The 17,427-nt window shown below is 44.8% G+C and overlaps 6 protein-coding genes across 6 annotated transcripts; 2 read left to right on the top strand and 4 right to left on the bottom strand.

Moving 5' to 3' along the window:
• Positions 1 to 48: 48 nt before the first annotated feature.
• Positions 49 to 312, bottom strand: TIM8 (protein transporter TIM8; the record flags this gene model as incomplete). Its single annotated transcript, XM_037283240.1, has 1 exon — positions 49 to 312. One exon carries the CDS (start codon positions 310 to 312, stop codon positions 49 to 51), a length of 264 nt encoding a protein of 87 aa, XP_037139136.1.
• A 197-nt stretch (positions 313 to 509) lies between these two features.
• On the top strand, positions 510 to 1,208 carry MCM22 (Mcm22p; the record flags this gene model as incomplete). Its single annotated transcript, XM_037283239.1, has 1 exon — positions 510 to 1,208. One exon carries the CDS (start codon positions 510 to 512, stop codon positions 1,206 to 1,208), a length of 699 nt encoding a protein of 232 aa, XP_037139135.1.
• A 12-nt stretch (positions 1,209 to 1,220) lies between these two features.
• RIX1 (Rix1p) lies at positions 1,221 to 3,620 on the bottom strand (the record flags this gene model as incomplete). The annotated part of the gene is made up of 1 exon (XM_037283238.1): positions 1,221 to 3,620. The coding sequence occupies one exon, from the start codon at positions 3,618 to 3,620 to the stop codon at positions 1,221 to 1,223; it is 2,400 nt and encodes a 799-aa protein (XP_037139134.1).
• Positions 3,621 to 9,980: 6,360 nt separating this feature from the next.
• SGM1 (Sgm1p) lies at positions 9,981 to 11,981 on the top strand (the record flags this gene model as incomplete). The annotated part of the gene is made up of 1 exon (XM_037283237.1): positions 9,981 to 11,981. The coding sequence occupies one exon, from the start codon at positions 9,981 to 9,983 to the stop codon at positions 11,979 to 11,981; it is 2,001 nt and encodes a 666-aa protein (XP_037139133.1).
• Positions 11,982 to 12,138: 157 nt separating this feature from the next.
• Positions 12,139 to 13,845, bottom strand: UTP9 (Utp9p; the record flags this gene model as incomplete). Its single annotated transcript, XM_037283236.1, has 1 exon — positions 12,139 to 13,845. The coding sequence occupies one exon, from the start codon at positions 13,843 to 13,845 to the stop codon at positions 12,139 to 12,141; it is 1,707 nt and encodes a 568-aa protein (XP_037139132.1).
• Positions 13,846 to 14,127: 282 nt separating this feature from the next.
• On the bottom strand, positions 14,128 to 17,271 carry NMD5 (Nmd5p; the record flags this gene model as incomplete). The annotated part of the gene is made up of 1 exon (XM_037283235.1): positions 14,128 to 17,271. The coding sequence occupies one exon, from the start codon at positions 17,269 to 17,271 to the stop codon at positions 14,128 to 14,130; it is 3,144 nt and encodes a 1,047-aa protein (XP_037139131.1).
• Positions 17,272 to 17,427: the final 156 nt, after the last annotated feature.

Raw genomic sequence — 17,427 nt, 5'->3', positions numbered from 1 at the left:
TCACTTTAACATATACAGGTTGACTAAACGGTTTTACAAATCAACACATTATTGAATGCTCTGCAGGCTCTTCACGATTCTGATGTTGGTGTCGAGGAACCTGTTGACGCAATTATTCAGACATTGCTCCTCCTGCGAACTGAGTTCCGCATTACTGACTGATGTTACACATTGCTTGAAGCAAGTATTAGTGAACTGGTGGATCGACAGTTGCACCTTTTGCTTGGAGTTCTCGGCTTCCAAAAAGGTTGCAATCTCCTTTTTGGAGTTTTCATCTAGGCTGCTTAGGTCCGCTGGGGAGAATGACGACATCTAGAGGTCAGTTAGGCGAGCAATGTCTTATGAACTTACTTCAGTAAAGCCTATTAAGCTGGTTTAACATGATTAATGAATTTTTCAATTACGGTCACCAGTAACGACTAAACCTAACGAATTCGCTAGCACTTTATTGAAGATGACTACAGATCCGACGATCAATTGTCTGTCAAAGAGCTGGGATATCAGCATCAATGGAGCGTTCAATCAGCTCTGAAGACGCGCTCCAAGCGTACATAGAAAGTTTGGAAAGCCACATACACCTGAAGCGGGATCTGTTAAAGCAGGTGCGAAATGCTACCGATGAAATCCCAGAAGCCATTGAACCCAAAGGCGACTGGAAAGACCTATTATCAAAGCCACTGTTTCGGCCGGATAGATCTGATCCTATCGGCCTCAGTTTGGCGTCTGTCAGCCAAACAACACGTCTGGAATCAACCAAGGCGTGGATTAATGAAAAGGAGAAACATCTAATCGAACTTGGACAGATGATAAGAGACCAGAAGGACATAAATAATGATCTGATCGTTTTGATTGATTTACTGAACCGCAAGTTAGAAACTATGGCGCTAACGAGCGAGAGGGAAAGGCCGAAAACACCAGAAGAACTTAATCGCCAGCTGCACAGTAGCTTGGAGACGTTCGTTAAAAATATTCTATCTGTAGATATGGTAGACGCAGAACAAGCGGGGAATGATCTGTCGGAGGAAGTTTTCACACTTATCAGGAGGCTTCTTAGCCACGATGACACACTTGAAGTCGCCGATTTCCACAAGTGCAGCAAGAAACTCTTCCGGTTACTCCTACGTAGCAATCTTGTCACAGTGTCTGAATCCCCAAATAATGTACGACATGTCAAGCTGCTGGACTTCGCTAGTTACGATCTCTCATAGACGAGCCAATATTTAAGCATCTTCATCTTCACTATCTTCCTTGTCGTCCTCATCCTCACTGACGTTGATGGTTGGCATTTCAAAGTCGGAATCCCCATCTGAAGCGGGGTTGCTTTCTTTTATCGTACTTTCCTCCATGCTCTTCGAATCGGCAGCATTGAGGTCCTTTTCGCCTGAAATCTCAACGGTGACGACTTCAGAGATGGCTGAGGATGCCCTTGTTTCATCTGCACCGATTTTGGTGCGCTTTGTGAAGAATGATGGCGCACCCTCAACGTCGAACTCTCTTTTTCTGACGTCTGTTGTATCGGATACTTCTTCAACAATAGACACAGCTGGAATGTCTGATGAAGACCGATTTTCCGCGACACTTTCATTGAAAGCGGCATTAGAGTGCTTCGATGGCTCCCGTCTCTCATCGGCTGGTGGCTTAATTTCCTCTACAACGGGGTCTGTTTCAGCAGCGGTGGGGAGTGAGCGTGGTGATTGATCTTCGTCGGCTTCGGTTGGAATATGTTCATAAATCTCTTCAATTGGCTCTTCGGTCATAGGGGTAGCTAATTTCACATTATGAACCAAGCTCATTGGCAACCTTGGATGGCATAAGAGATCGAAAATATCATCGTTTGCGTTATTCAAAAGAGAGACGGCTATTGGCAATATAGAGACGCGCTCTGCGCCAGGGTTTAGTACTTCCGCTCTAAGCAGTTTAACGTATGACTCTGGAACGTAACCCCTTTGCTCTTTCCACTTGACGGCTGTGGAAATGGTGTATTTCAGAATTTTCAGATGCTCATTGGTGGGCAATTTCCAATTGCTCACAATAACTTGCAAGAAACGGTTGATTTCAAACAGGCAGCGCTCAGAGCATTTGAATCTGAAACTCTCTGGCTGTACGTAGAGGTCTGAAATTGACGCGTTTGAATGCTCCTTCTTCTGCTTTTGTTTAGAATCTTTATTCCGAATTGCCTTGATGTCTCGACTGGCACTAAAATCTAGGGCAGAATGGTCTTCTGTGAGATGCAACGATACGTCCACCAGTTTTTTAATCAAGCCAACCTCGTTCAGTTGATGTCCCGTGTGAGACAGAAATGTAGTGACCAAAGAGAATAGTGTCATAAACTCATACTTTAATGAGACACATTTCTGAAGGTCAATCCTGCTTGATTTTTGCTGGAGTGGTATGAACAATTCTAGAGAACTCAAAATGGAAGGCAGCAGCGACAGGCATAGTTTACCGTAGGTTTGACTGATGTTTGATAGCAAGCGAACACCAACAAACTGAATCTGAGGAAGAATGTCTTCAATGACAGAAGTAAGCCCAGAATCTCTGCGAACATCACGCTTCAGAGGTAGATAATTACTCGTCATGCTTAAAAGTCCCTCTGCGATCGAAATGCAGAGACCCAAAGGCACTCTAACTGGATAAGGTGTTGGTAAAGTCATGAATGATGACAGCAAGTCGAGCAGCAGAGACAAGCGACGTGGAGCTTCCCATAAAGTCAAAGGGGAATTCATGTCTAGTTTTAGGCCAGGCAAAAAGTCGCCTGCATTGGCACCTTCTTCGGTTACATTGAGACTCTGAATCAGCTTTTGAATTTCTTTGTCTTGCTCCAAATCCAAGAACTCGCCGCAAAGATCGAGGATAGGCTTAAATTTAGCCAGAACTGAGAAAATACCCATCTTCCAAGTATCGTCTTGGTACGTCTTGTGATGAGCTTGAGTCTCATCTGCGCCGTTGGAAGGAGCCAGCCTGATCAGATGCAGATAAGCAAAGTTATCGCAGATCAAACGCTGAGTTTCTTTGTCGCAGAGCTCATATTCCTTGATAAGAAGCTCTGAAAGGACCGCCCGAAACTTGCTCGCAAAGGGCCTGAAAGTCGTGGTGTTCTTGTAAAGTAGTGTCTTCAAAACGGGCAACGCCAGTTTCGGTTCCAATCGAGCCAATTTCACGAGCAACGGAATGATAACCTTCAGTTGAGGAACGAGGCTTTCTCTCGATAAAGCCGGCTTGCCTCGCATCAGGTTGATCAAGCTCCCCAAAGCGTAAACCAATGCTTGCAACAACACTGCAGACTGTGGCGTCTGGACAGCTGATGAGTAGTATTCAACTTTATGTTCAAGTTTCGAATAAATCGCAGCCAGCAGCTGGCCTCCATGACCACACAACACCAATGGATTGTAAGAGCAGATCACCACGCTCGTATGACAGCCACGCCAAACAGTGGCATCCTGACTAGATCTCAACAATGCCAAAGTCTTAGCAGCCAGCAGGCTGAGGTCCGATTTGAGTAATCGCTCATCTACGTACCGTGGAGATCGCAAACAGCCTAGCAGTGTGATAAACTCGGGATCGTCAGATCCTTCAAGTCTCGTGGCCAATTCTTTGATTGGCAGAACAGCAGCACTCATTGCAATTACTCTTGGAGTATTCAGAGTCCCTGCCAAGACAACTTTGTTTGTCTAGTACGATTTGTATTGCATATAGTCAAGCGATGAGATGAGATTAACTGAAAATTTTAAGCTGGTATTCATAAAAGTAGCTAAAGCTATAAAGCTCAAACTTGCAATAGGATTCCAGGATTCCTTCTCTGCTTGGCAGGATGCAGTAGTATGTCTTGGCCTTGCTGGTACCTAAATATAGGTCTAGCTAAGACCTATATCGTTATTCGGATATGGGCGATAGCATATCGGTCCTGACCCACTGGTAGCGAGCTGGGGACATCTATAAAGGGACCCGGTCGGGAGCTATTAGGACAAGGTTTCCATCGTAAACATCACCAATTGGTAGTGAATACTGTATGTCAGATCGGATTGTGGAAGACACGCCGACAGAGCCTGCAGAAGCGGAAGCGCAGAGCGAGTCTAGCAGGATGTTATAAAGATGCTCCTCCTGCTGTGGCTGCCAGTGCTAGCATTGGTGGTTATTCTAATGCTTCATTGGACAACTACAAACACGAAAACGTTAAGTAATAAGTGGAACGATAAAACTTGACTTCTATTAACAACTTCATCCCTTCCATTTCACCATGTCTAATCCCTCAATAGCATAGCTTAAGTGGCTTTGATCGGTTAGGGCTAGAAAGAAGCACATGTAGCAAGGGAGTGTCGAACAATAGGTTCTTACCGCAAGACTAAACTAAGAAGTACAATGGTGCTTCGTAACCGGCTCAAGTGTTTTTAAAATGCGTCATGGCTTGCAGAAAAGTGATGATATTTCGCTAGAGCAGTGGATTTATGTTGAGGAAACTGAGCCAGAAATCACTGACGCATGTCCAGCAGTACTGGAGATTCACCGTTGTACGTTTCAATTTACTCAGACAGCGAATTTAGAGAGGAGAAATGATTTCGTGTTCTCATTCCCAGAAGTAACTTGTCGTAGCTCCTATATACGATCTTGCTAATAGATCACATCATGAATTGGCTAGGTCATCAGCGGCTAGAAGTGCGTTCCGTGGAGAGTGATTGTACTACGTAAAGAATGATTTTATTTGCGTAGAAAGTGATTATATTCCAAAGAATACGTCATATTCGTCCCCAGTGCCGTTTATTAGATAATGGGTATGCCTATCGCTTTGAACGAATACTGATCGGAGAATGCGAAAGGTTCAATTCCAGAGCCGGCACTATTTGGTTTTTTGTTTCCATGGAAACATGTAAAAAGGGTTCCTCCCCAGTTTCCATGGAAACATATAAAAGAAGGCCCCAGTCCAAAGCTATTAGACCGGAAGAGGACTAGAAAGCGGTAGAATATAGGACTACTAACTCAGTGATAAAACTACGCGTCCTATCAAATGGTGAAAATGCAGATGAATCCTGAAGAATTGGCAGTGCAGAGCACGCCGACCGAACCTGAAGAAGCGGAAGTGGAGATGGAGTTTAGGCGGATTTTTTTCAAGATGCTCTTCTTGCTGTTGGTGCCAACGTTAGCATTGGCGGTTATTCTACTTGTTATCAAGTCGAATCAAAATGAATACCACGAGGAAGAGAACGCCGCCTTTAGGGATATACTTCTAGCACTGCGCAAGTCGAATGATTAAGCTTGGGTCCATGAGGTCTTCGTAGAGATGGCGATCACGGGGGGCGTCAGCGCCGTGGGAAAAATCGCATGTAGTAGTTGTTCATGCTGCGCATCCCTTATAGTTTTGCATACAGGAATAGCGTTATCGTTTGGCCATTTGTTGGTCGATAAAATCTTCACAATTTCTTCCTCATCCTTCGGAGATCAACATTAAGGTGGTATCCTGGGTAATCGCGCACCTGGCTGCATGTTATTTTCATGGGCTGCATCCTTCTTGTCCAGGGTGGTGAGTGGCAAGTCGTTTCTCACTATCTGCCGATGTTTGAATTGGAGTGTGCCGGCAGTAGCGTGAAAGTGTTCTTTTTAACTCATCCTGAGCTGGATGGCAATCTATAACTTGAAATTGGACAAAGTACTCAGTCGAAGACTATGATAGATGATGCCCATTGGACTAGGTGACCCTGGTTGCAGTGGTTTGCCTTGGTTCGGTGAGATCACTGGGGCCGGTGGTTTGTCTAGGCTACCTGTGGTTAATGGAATCAATGGTTTGTCGTGGTTTGGTTGACCAATGGTTCTAGTGCAACAGGACTCATATAGGTGCCTAGCTTTCGTGCATGGTACGCCCAGTATGATTCGTATAGTCTTTATACTTAACGGAACGCTTATCGCTTTGAACGAACACTCATCCAAATGCGAGAGGTCCTGCGTTCAATTCCAGAGCCGGGACAATTTGGTATTTCTGTTTCCATGGAAACACAGAAAAAGGTTTCCCCCCTCCGATTTCCATGGAAACCTATAAAAAAAGGGTCCCCATCGAGTCCATGGAAACCTATAAAAGGGAGACTCAGTCCAGAGCTATTAGACCAGAAGAGGACTAGAAAGCGGTAGAATAAAGAGGTACAATTAAGTCTAAGTACCAGACATTCTATCAGATGGCGGAAAAAATGCAGACGGACGCTGAAGAATTGGCAGTGCAGAGCACGCCGACCGAACCTGAAGAAGCGGAAGCGCACATGGAGTTTATGTGGGACGTTATGCAGATATTCATCTTGCTGTGGCTGCCAGTGTTAGCACTGGTGGTTATTCTAATTGTTATGGCCGTGCGTCAACTTCAATTCCAGAAGGAAAAGAACGCCGCCTTTAGGGATATAATTCTAGCACTACGCAAGTCGAATGATTAAGCTTGGGTTCATGAGGTCTTCTTGGAGATGGCGATGAGTGGGTGTCAGCGCCGTGGGAAATATCGTCTGTAGTAGTTGTTCATTCTGCACGTCCCTTATAGTTTTGCATACAGGAATAGCGTTATCGTTTGGCCATTTATTGGTCGATACGACACTCAGAGATGTGGTATCGTGGAAATTCCAGTTCAGCTCAGGGAATATGGCGATTAACTGCTAGTCTTGCAGTCAACGGAGTACTATATCCAAAGGTTCGATGTGTCGTCTTTTGTTGCTGAGATTGCCAGGATCTCATCGAGCTACACTAGGACGAGTGGCAGACAATGGAAGATGTATGGAAGATGTCTGGTATGAGAAGGTAGACAGCGTGTTGACTAACCCAGACGGCATCGGTATTGATATTTGCCGTTATGAATGGTGAAGGCAGTCTTTGGGACGTCTTCCTCTTTGATCGGTATTCGGTGGTATCCTGAGCGGAGACCTGGCGTTGAGTTCCCTATCTTTGCCAATAATGCTTCAATTCTTGGCAGGGGGGAGTAGGTCTTTGATCGTGACTTCATTCAGGGCTCGGTAGTCCACACATAAACGGTACGAGCCATCTTTCTTTTTAACCATGATGAGTGGTGGGCTGCAGAGACTTTTCGACGAATCCCTTCTCGAGCAAGTCAACTACAATCTTCGCAATTTCTTCCTCGTCCTTTGGAGATCAATCTTAAGGCGGTATCGTGGGTAATCGTGCACCTCGCTTTATGTTAATTTCATGGAATGCATCCTTTTTGTCCAGCGTGATGCGTGGCAAGTCGTTTTTCACTATCTGCGGATGTTTGAATTAGAGATGTAGTGGTAGTAGCGTCAAAGGTTCTCTTTAACTTGTTCCTGGGCTGGATGGCACTCTATCACTAGAAATTGGACAAAAGACTATGATGGCTTCCTGTGAGCTTTACGAGCTTGTCGATCATCTTCGATGTGGATGATGCCAATTGGACAAGTTGATATCGGTTGTAGTGGTTTGGCCTGGCGGGATCAGTGCTACAGGGCTCATATACGCGGTTAGTCGGCTTAGTACAGAGTTAGCTTCAAGGACAGAATTGCCGATGGCGATACTGGTATGCAACTTGTCTCTAACGTACACACCGGCACTTATGACATTCCGATGTCCGTGAGAGCCGTAGCATGGACGCCCGGGGTATATCTCGTTGTGCTACGAATGGTGACCGGCGAAGTGTCATAAGCTTCAACCTTAAAATATCTTCATCACATAGGTTCTGTGGTTGGTACGAATGTGGGCTGGTGTCCTGCATATCCCTCCCCATCTGCAGAGTTTGATGCAATGACCATAGCATCTTCTAGCGTCCGAGAGTTGTAGTCCGGACTGTCTGATTGATTGGGTGCTCCAAGCTGCTAATATAAAAGCTCCGTTCAGCCCTCTCGCTGCTCGATGCTGGGAACTGTTGCCGCCAGCGCTGCAAATTCAGCGTTAAACGCACTAACTGTAGTCCCGCTTCTCGCTGTCGTCATGGGAAGCGAATCAATTCATGTAGATCTCAATCGCAGTTGGTCGGTGGTCGGTCGGTGGGTCGTAAACTAGGCCTGGGATCGATGATGAAGATCGAAACTCTGCCTTGCCAAGTATGATTCGTATAGTCTTTATACTTAACGGAACGCTTATCGCTTTGAACGAGCACTCATCCAAATGCGAGAGGTCCTGCGTTCAATTCCAGAGCCGGGATAATTTGGTGTTTCTGTTTCCATGGAAACACAGAAAAAAGTTTCTCCCCTCCGATTTCCATGGAAACCTATAAAAAAAGGGTCCCCCTCGAGTCCATGGAAACCTATAAAAGGGAGACTCAGTCCAGAGCTATTAGACCAGAAGAGGACTAGAAAGCGGTAGAATAAAGAGGTACAATTAAGTCTAAGTACCTGGCAAAATGCAGACGGACGCTGAAGAATTGGAAGTGCGGAGGTCGTCCATGGAGAAGCATTTTAGGCGGGACGTTCCGAGTATTCTCTGGTACCTGTTTGGGACAGTGTTAGCATTGGCGATCGGCGGCGTGATTATCCTGTGTGACCAGACTGAATTTCATCGCGAAAATATGGACAATCTTAAGGATATAATTCTTGCGCTGCAGGAGTAGAACAACCAACACAACGTTAGTTCCAGGACGTTTCCGCTTTGCAGGGTACCAGAAGAAATTTCGACTGTCTGAAACTTTTTGTCCTCACTAGTCAACGTCGAATGATTTAATTTACTGAGATCGTGGCAAGCAGATGATATCATGAAGTTATGACATGACTATTCCCTCGTTCGCACTACAGTAACATTCGGGGAACTAGCCCCAAACTATTATTGGCCGAAGCTACAGCATTCGATTGCTCGCTAATCCAGACGGGCGTAATTTCAGTTAATAACAACCCATAGATACCCCAGAGTGGCTTGTCAGGCCCCTTATTCGTAGGGGAGGGAAGATGGCTAGATGATTTGATCAGTTTTGTTGCAAGATCCCGCCAACAGCGAATAACATGAATATAATTCTTGTCGTGGTGGATCGCCTCGCTAAAGGTGCTCATTTTTTGAAGACTCTAAACGCTGCCCAGAACAATTGCCAACGATAGAGATGTCCGCATCATTGGGCCCTTCATCTGGATCCAGATCTAGAGACCTAGCAGTCCTCCGGAGATCTCTCCAGGCCACCTCCGTCCAATTTCATCGGCGTCCTCGGCGTCATTGTCGTCGGTGTCAGTGGCAGCGCCGCGGACCCACGGTTCACCTGCTTCCTTTCTTGGTTTCTCTTTCGGGTATGCATCCGGGCGAAATATAAACTTCTTCAGGTGCTGGACATTAATAACTCTATGCGCCTTCTGTAGGAGTCTAGATCGACTTCATATGGGTTGTCATAGATCTTTTTGGCTACGCGGAAGCGGCCAACGTAAAATGGCTGTGCCTTAAAGTAGGGAGGAGCCTACAAACTCAATCTGTGGCAGGTACTTGTGCCAATTCCCAACATCGTAAGAGCGTAGGCTCTGACCATTCTGTTTAGTGTCTGTATGGTTCTTTCTGACTGACCGTCGGTCTGCTGGTGGTTCGCAGTTACATTGTCGATTTAGTCCCCAGACGTTTTGTGAGTTCCTGATATTTGCCTGCAGTGATGCGGACATCTCTATCACTAGTGATAGTTCTCGGAAACCTGTGATACTAGAACATAGCTACTACTACTTACTTTTTTCTAACTTAAAGTATTGAGTAAATCACAACTAGGATCTAAGCTAGCTGACTCCTGTTTATACATTTTCAATTCCACCATTAGTTTAGTCTACCTGGATTCCGCTGAATAAAGGAAGCTAAGATTGTTAGACATGAAATAAAAGGATCTTTTTTTGGAGAAAAAAATTTTTAAGTCAGCCCCGATAGCTTTGTTGGGGAAGTTGATCCTTCTGGTCTTGGTTCGAATCCTGTAAGACTCCAATAAACAAATAACTTCCAAGATGCTGCTGTGCAGCTTATCAACCTAGACAGGCTGGAGAACTGATGGGGACTGGGATCAGATCAGCTAAAGAGTCGAATATAGATCAGAGATGAATGGCACGTCCAAAAAATTGACTTTAGAGGAAAGGTTATCTCAGGCTGCTCAGAAAGGTAAGAGAAGAACCAAGAAACAGGACTCATCATCAGGTGCTGCTTCCCCCACACCGAGCCAATTGGCCGAAGCCAGAGATGTCGAGGCAGATGACCCTCTAACGAGTCACCAGGTTGTCGCAGATTCTGAGCAAGCTAAAGAACGCGAGGATGTAGCGCATCTGCAGAATACACTTGGCATTGAGACGAAAGCTACTGAGGGATCCTCCGATGACGTCGACGAACTCTCGTCAATAATACAGACGGCACCGTGGTCTTCTTGGCTACCTGCGGATGGTCGACCCCTGGAGCCTTTGACTTTGCTCAGACTAATAGATCCTCATATTAAACAGCTTGTAAAGCAGAATTCTCAAGTTGATAGACCTGACTCCTCAGCCAGCAGCCTTGTCAAAGTGATCAGAGAGAAAGACGAAATGATCAATCAACTCAGGCAAGAGGGAGAAAAGTTGTCGAAAACCGAGCTGAAGCAGAATGCTACCATCAAATCGCTGAATAAAACGATTGAGAACTTAAGGGAAGAAATCGAGATCCTTCAGAATGAACTTGTCGACAAGCTTGAAGCACTGGAGCAGCTCTCCTCCGATAAAAAAGACTTATCCAAGAAGATACAAGATCTACAAGATCAAGTAAAGGAGCTTACTGAAAATCAGCTCGACGTCGAATCATTGAAAGCACAACTTTCACAAAAGGAAAATCAAATAGAAGAACTTCAAGCGTCGCTGAATATTAAACGGAAAGATTTTAGTGAGATTGAAGCGAAATTACGAGGAGAAATTCAGTCCTTGAGATCCGCGAGCCGTGAGGAGATTGCATCGCTTGAATCCAATCTTGAACAATTGCGAATCGAACTGGAGATAGCACAAAAAGCCTCGGAGGGAGGAGGTCACGATGACCACCTACAAGAGCAGTATAAGCTCTTGCGCACAGAGTTAGAGAGCAACAGAGAGAACTGGACAGCATTAGAAGATGCGCTTAATAGCAAAATATCTACTCTTGAAGCCCGAGTGGGTCAGACTGAGAAGCTAAAGGGCAGATTAGCAGATGAACTTGCCTCAACTGCCAAAGCTAACGGAGCTCTTCAGGAAAGGATCAAGGAGCTTTCTGACAGGCAAATAACTGATCAAAAGACGATAGAAGAACTCCAGAGTGAGAATAAATCTCTAAGTACGTCGCTTGAAGACATCAAGGATGATTTTAAATTACTTCAGAAACAATACAACCTTCAGAAAGCACATCTGGAGCACAGAATCGATTCCGCCGACGAACTACCTAGGAAGCTATCTGCCGAAGGGCGCAGTGAAGAAATAACCGATCGAGTGAAACTCGAAGATGACTGGCTCCTGCCATCGGTGATATCTTCAATTAATGAGTCCGAACCGCCAATAGAGCTGAAGGGCAAGCTCGGAAATGATAGCTTTGAGAGCGTTCCCTGCAGTCCAAATTTGGAGAAGGGTGGTCTCGAGTTAGATATCAATGACATCCCCAATGAAGCCTCCGAATTACCTTCTTTACCGCGCGCTGGAATATCTCGACAGCATTCAAGCTCAAACAATATTTATAAGTTGGGATCCGAAGTGCCTATCTCAAACCAGATGAATGCCCAAATGGTGACTAAGCTTGCGGGGGAAATACGACGGTTCGAGGTGGAAGTTTCATCATTAAAAGGCCAATGTGATAGAGCACAGAAGGAAAAGATGACGGCCAACGACGAAATAGTCAGGCTCCTTGAAGAGAACGAGTGTCTGAAAGCGCTAGAAAAGGAGAAGGTAGACCTATCGAAAGAAGTCGAGGAATTGCGTTCAAAACTAGAGACTTCGTTACAGCTTCTTGGTGAGAAAACGGAGCGTGCTGAGGAGCTGGAAAATGACGTGCAAGATCTTAAAGATATGATGAAGCAACAGATTCAAGATATGATTGACTTGCAAAACAAATCAGTTTGACTATCTAAGCTCAAGATATCATAAAGCTTAAAGAACCAAGTTGATCTCGGACGAGCAGAAACTAGCTTATAGACTCATTTCTTCTCCGGCCGTCGTTGGAGGATACTGACTATTAGGACTTTTTTTAGTGCCAAAATAACTTTGCTATGTACTATATCTATTTCACATTTGTGAAGTCGGAGGCATCGACAAATGTATCACTCTCGCCGTTAGCGTATGCTATAGAATCATCTTGATCACCCGAAATTTGCAAAGACTCTCTATCTTCTTCCTGCACAACAGTCTCAATCTCTCCGTCTGCTTCATTTTCTGTTATGTTCAGTTGAGCTAAATCCTCTCTTAGCTGTGCCTGTCTTTTCAGCATCTCCAATCTTCCTTGAATCCCAAGTAATATTGGCAGGGTGTCTCCAGAACTTTTAAGGGATGACCTTAGGCGCTTGTTGTGCTTCCTGGCATGCTTTGAATGTTGGAAACTGGAATATATTGCCGGCTTTAGGGTAAGGAGCCACTTAAACCACAGTGAAAGGATCTGATTATCATTCCAAGGGTGCTTTTGAACTTCAGAGGTAGTCAGTTCAAATAACGTACAGAGCGAATTTTCTGTTAATGACTGTGCAGCAATAAATGACTTGATTTTAGGCTCATTCCAGGCCGTGGAAATAAGTAGCTCGAGGATCTGATCGTTGTCCCCCGATTCCAAAGCTGAAATTAGAGACTTGCTTAGCTCGATCTGCTCTGCTTTGGTTATCTTGTTGTTCGATATGGCTTTTCCTGCCGCTTGCTCTACTTCTCCTTCTTCACTCTCACTGCCATTTCTCCCGTCAGCAAGCTGTTCTGTATATGTTGGGTTACTACCAGTCTGACCCTTGATAACTACATCGCGATTACCAATGAGATCTCTTATGGATAGCGATTCAAAATTTGGTTCATTCACATTCAGCCAGGCGATCATAATGCCTTCCTCAACCAGTGCGACACCCAGTAGATGCGCGTCAGCAACTCTTACTTGAAACACAGGGGAATCTGTCCCTACTTTAAATCCTACAATGTTGTCAGCCAAGCCTTGGCACAGTATTATATCCTTGAAAACGCTCAAATGTTTAACTTCTATGTGCCACTCTTGCTCAAGCGCCTCTATTTTGTAGTTGAAGGTCAGTACGCTTTTTGGAGTTGCTACCGCTATTCTTTCGTTATCCAAAAGCTGACATGATTTGCAGCCATTAATAGGAAGCTTCGCTATCATACTTGGCCTTCGTTTAGTAGGGTCCACGATATAAAGAGTGTCGTTCGAAGCGTAGCATAGGTAGAGAAGCTCTTCATATTTCAGTATCTCAAAGTACACGATTTCGCTGTCTTTTCCGCCAATCAGCTGAAATGATCTTAACTGCTTTGCTTGATTGTACTGAAACTTTTTGACTGTTCTCTCGCTGTCTAAAATCCATATGAAAGAACCCTCCACGCTCGCCTGCAGAATGTCACTTTTGCTCTGGATCATGTTCACAATGTTTTTACCACTCGACGGAAACACGACTATTTTGCCTGAAGCCTGCACGCTGATAAAGAAGTTTTCCAATTTATCTTCGGTATCGATTTCCTCTCCGCCATCGCTGTCATTCTTCCTCTTAGCCCTCTGTTTATCGTCTTCCCTTAAACCGCTGCACCATCCGGCAAAAAAAATGTCTGAAGCTTGCAAATCATTGGTTTCATAGTCGATGTGGTTCACTAGAGAACTGTTGACGCTATAATCCTTGGCTGCATCTAGAGGATAGATGTCGACGACGTTTTTCTGCGACGTCTTGGCCTGAAAAGCAAATTCCCGAACATCTGGGGAAAAGCTCGCGATGATATCTGAGTTAGAGCTCATCTCGGGTACTCAATTGCTAGATATCCTCTAGAAACTGCTTCAATCTCGAGCTGATCTACACCAAATTTGATGCGATGAGATGCCTTCAAAAATTTTGGAACTTTTCAGTCATAATAGACGGTTCATTAAATATACATATAATAGACTATCAGAAATGCTAAAATGGTGAGAGAATGCCTTTTCGATTTGGGCTTGCCATCGGATGGAGCCTCGAGACGCTGCTGAGGTTGCTGGCCTCAGTTTGCCTCGAAGCAGAGAGTCTTTATGAAAGAAATACGCATCTTACAGGAGCAACAGCTGCGACAGGACGTTGCGATCGTCAGGCGTCATGCCCTCTATTATTGCCGTGTAAGAGCCATTGCTTGACTCCCGCAGGCTCTCCATGGATGTCTTGAGGACGTCGTAAATGTTGATTGGATCTAATATGGAGCCCGTCAGTGGATCTTCCTCTAGGCTATCGAAATCTTCACCATCAGTAAAAGATTGCCCGTTAACAAAGTTTAAAACGTCGGAGTCGCCTTTCAAGAGCTCCAGTTGCTCCCTTAGGTGCTCTTCGCCGTCGACCTCGTTGTCATCATAAGCTTCTTCGTCATTTTCCCAATCGTTGAAGGATTCAGCTTTAAAAGAGTCTGTTGTGTATTCCTTTCGTCTTGCCTCCATCTGTTGCAATGCCGCTGGGAACCTCGATATCAGCCCGATCATCGTCGAAGGGAGAATCTGGACTACCGATTCCATTGATAACTGGGCGAAGCTTTCGGGGGTGATTTGGCACATCATACTCAGTAATGCCAGAATTGATAGCTTGATATCATATGTCCTCTTGACGTTTGGAGCGTAGAACGAAAGCCACGTCTCGAAGAATAATTCCAGACAATTGTGGTGTTGCAAAAACTGCAAAGTAAGCAATGGAGAAGAAATGACACTAGCGATGATCACGTTGAAAGCGGTAACACCGAAGACTACGTTCTTCCTCAGTATTTTTTTCTCTTGCACGATAGCTTTCATGGCGTCTTCAAGGAACTTTTGTCTATGATGCGGCGGCAGACGATCTTCAAGCGCTAACATGAGTTTTTGGGCCAAATCAAAGGTTATAACCAGTTCGTCAAGATCAGAATCCTCGGTGATGGCAGATTTCTGATATATTTCCCACACAATTCTGCTGTAGAATTCGTTCTTCTTCAGCTCTTCCTTACCGTACATCAGATAGTTGTTTAAAACAACCATGAAGTCTTCCAAGTAAAACGATATCATGCTATCTTCCTTCCTGTTAGCTTGGCCGATGAGTTCAAGTATTTTCCAAGAAATCGGGCTTATACTTCTCAGCAAAAATGACGAGTTCTCTACGAACTCGCAGCACTCGCGGTAAAAATCCTCGATGTTATTGTTTAGAATGAACTCGGCCGCTGGGTAAAATGACTGCTCTAAATTTTTGACAATCTCTGGAGAACTTTCGAAGGAAAGCAAAATGGAAATCGTTGTTGAAAGTATCCCAAGAGCAGCCATCTGCTTGTCCGTTTCGTCAGGTATTTCCTCTGACTCTGCAAGGCAATTGGGATCCACGCTTGCTGCCTCATTGAGATCAATGGCAAGTTTCAAAAACTGCTGAACCAGAGTATTCATTAATTCTACACCAAATGGTTGTAGCTGTTCCGCGAATTGCTCTACAAAATCTTGCATAACGCCAGAAATTGTATCGGACTCAAACTCATTTGACAAAGACAGTAGCTTTTGCATGGTCGGTAGGACAACAGTGGATAGCGCCTGTTGGAACTTGTCATCATGTATAAAAGTTTGAAGTGCTAATGCCGCCTGCAATTGAACCGGAAGGGCGCTTGTTTCGTCGTTCAAGCAGCGCATGATGCCAGAGTAGATATCGCCGATCATCGTGGAATCATCAAAATCAACATCTCCAACTTTTGAGCATATCTCGCATACACGAGCTTTCAGAAATCCGTGGGGTGAATTGAAAAATGGGAAAACAAAGTCCTTAAGGAAATTTCCCATTTGTCCCATGTAGGGAGAATTATTGACCGTTAAGCGATCGATAATGCAGGAAAAAATCCTTAAACATGACTCCACTTTCACTGCACTCTGCAAGTTCGGTAAGTCCCCAACATTGGCTTGCAACTTGCTGATGACAAACTTCAAGGTAGGCTCTAAAGTGGACTTTCCACGCTTGTTGACCGCTGTGGTTAAGAGAGATGCAGCGGCGAGATCCGGCGAATAACTGTCGTCCCACAACTCCAAGTTCCTATGGATATATTCCTGTGGGTCGTTTTCGAAGCTATCAAGAGAATCTTCATCAGGAGTAAGTAAAGGAAAAATGATATATTCCAGAATAGTGTCATAATGCTCTTTTATAAGTTTCCATGTGTGCTTTTGAACTATTGCCTGTTCGATGAAAGATAGGATGTAATAGATACAGGCGTCGCTCAACCACAATTGGCCACTGCCCCATTGCTCGACCTGCTGAAACAGTAATTGCAGGAAGCTTGGAAAGAACTCGTCGCGAAACATCACTTTAAACTCATTGTAGTCGAATTTCCTCGTCAGCGAATCTGAAGCATATCTTTGAAAGAGTCTATAAAGGATAGCGTAAGACCACTTCTTGCACTTGACCCATGGATTTTGCTTTCTGGTTTCCTTATCTTCGATGAACAAGGTCTGCTGAGAAAGAGGCGTTTGGACAATGGCAACGAAGAGGTTGGCCCATGGTATCAGCATTTCGTTTTTCTGCAGTGTGAAAGGGAGATCATGATAGGTAACAAACTTGTAAATTTTCAAGAGAAGTTTTAACATTTCGCCAATCTTTCGATTATCCATATTCCTTCCTTCATTCAAAAGGCGCTCATTAGCATAGCGAAGGAAATCCGGGAAATATCGAGGGATCAGATGCTCTAACTCCTGTCTAGAGTCATTATCCTTCCATCGATAAGTTCTAAAAATCTCCGAAAGACATAGCAGCCCCACGTAAGCTGCATCCATATCATCGGTGGACAGTAGCTCCAGAGCCTTTGGAAGCAGTGAGTTCCACCGCCCATGGGGGTACTCTTCGGCTATTATGACCGCTAAGGCAGACTTAAGCACTCTTATACAGCCCGGAGAGCTCTTCGAGCATTCTAACATAGTGCTGATCAACGAATCCTTGATAACGGGCTTCTCGTCATTATCTATTTCGAAATTCAGTGCCTCGTTTCTGTTAGCGCTATTACCGCTCCATCCGTAAACGCTTTTATTCTTAAAATACAACGATGTAGACATCTTGATATTATCGGGGATATTATTAGACGCAATTATATCCAAACAAGCGGCAAGAAAGCCCGGTCGGCTACTTTCCCGCTTCAGGTGCTGTTCGGCCTCGGCTCTCACAGCAGCATTCGGATCCAAGGTGCAGGCAAAGCACTGCAAAAGCGACTCAGCGTCCATTTTACTCAGCAGACTGGGTCTCCTGCCAGACTCCAAGCGATTCCAGGGGATCAATGGCCCTTCTAACAGCTCTACTCTTCTTCCAGGATAGTACCATTAGTAGTGTCCATATACAAAATTTTCCATGTCGCATTATACGTTTACAGATCGTCATAA

Source organism: Torulaspora globosa, chromosome 3 (assembly GCF_014133895.1).
Source record: "Torulaspora globosa chromosome 3, complete sequence".
Taxonomy (NCBI): Eukaryota; Fungi; Ascomycota; class Saccharomycetes; order Saccharomycetales; family Saccharomycetaceae; genus Torulaspora; species Torulaspora globosa.
This window is presented reverse-complemented; position numbering and strand designations above follow the sequence as displayed.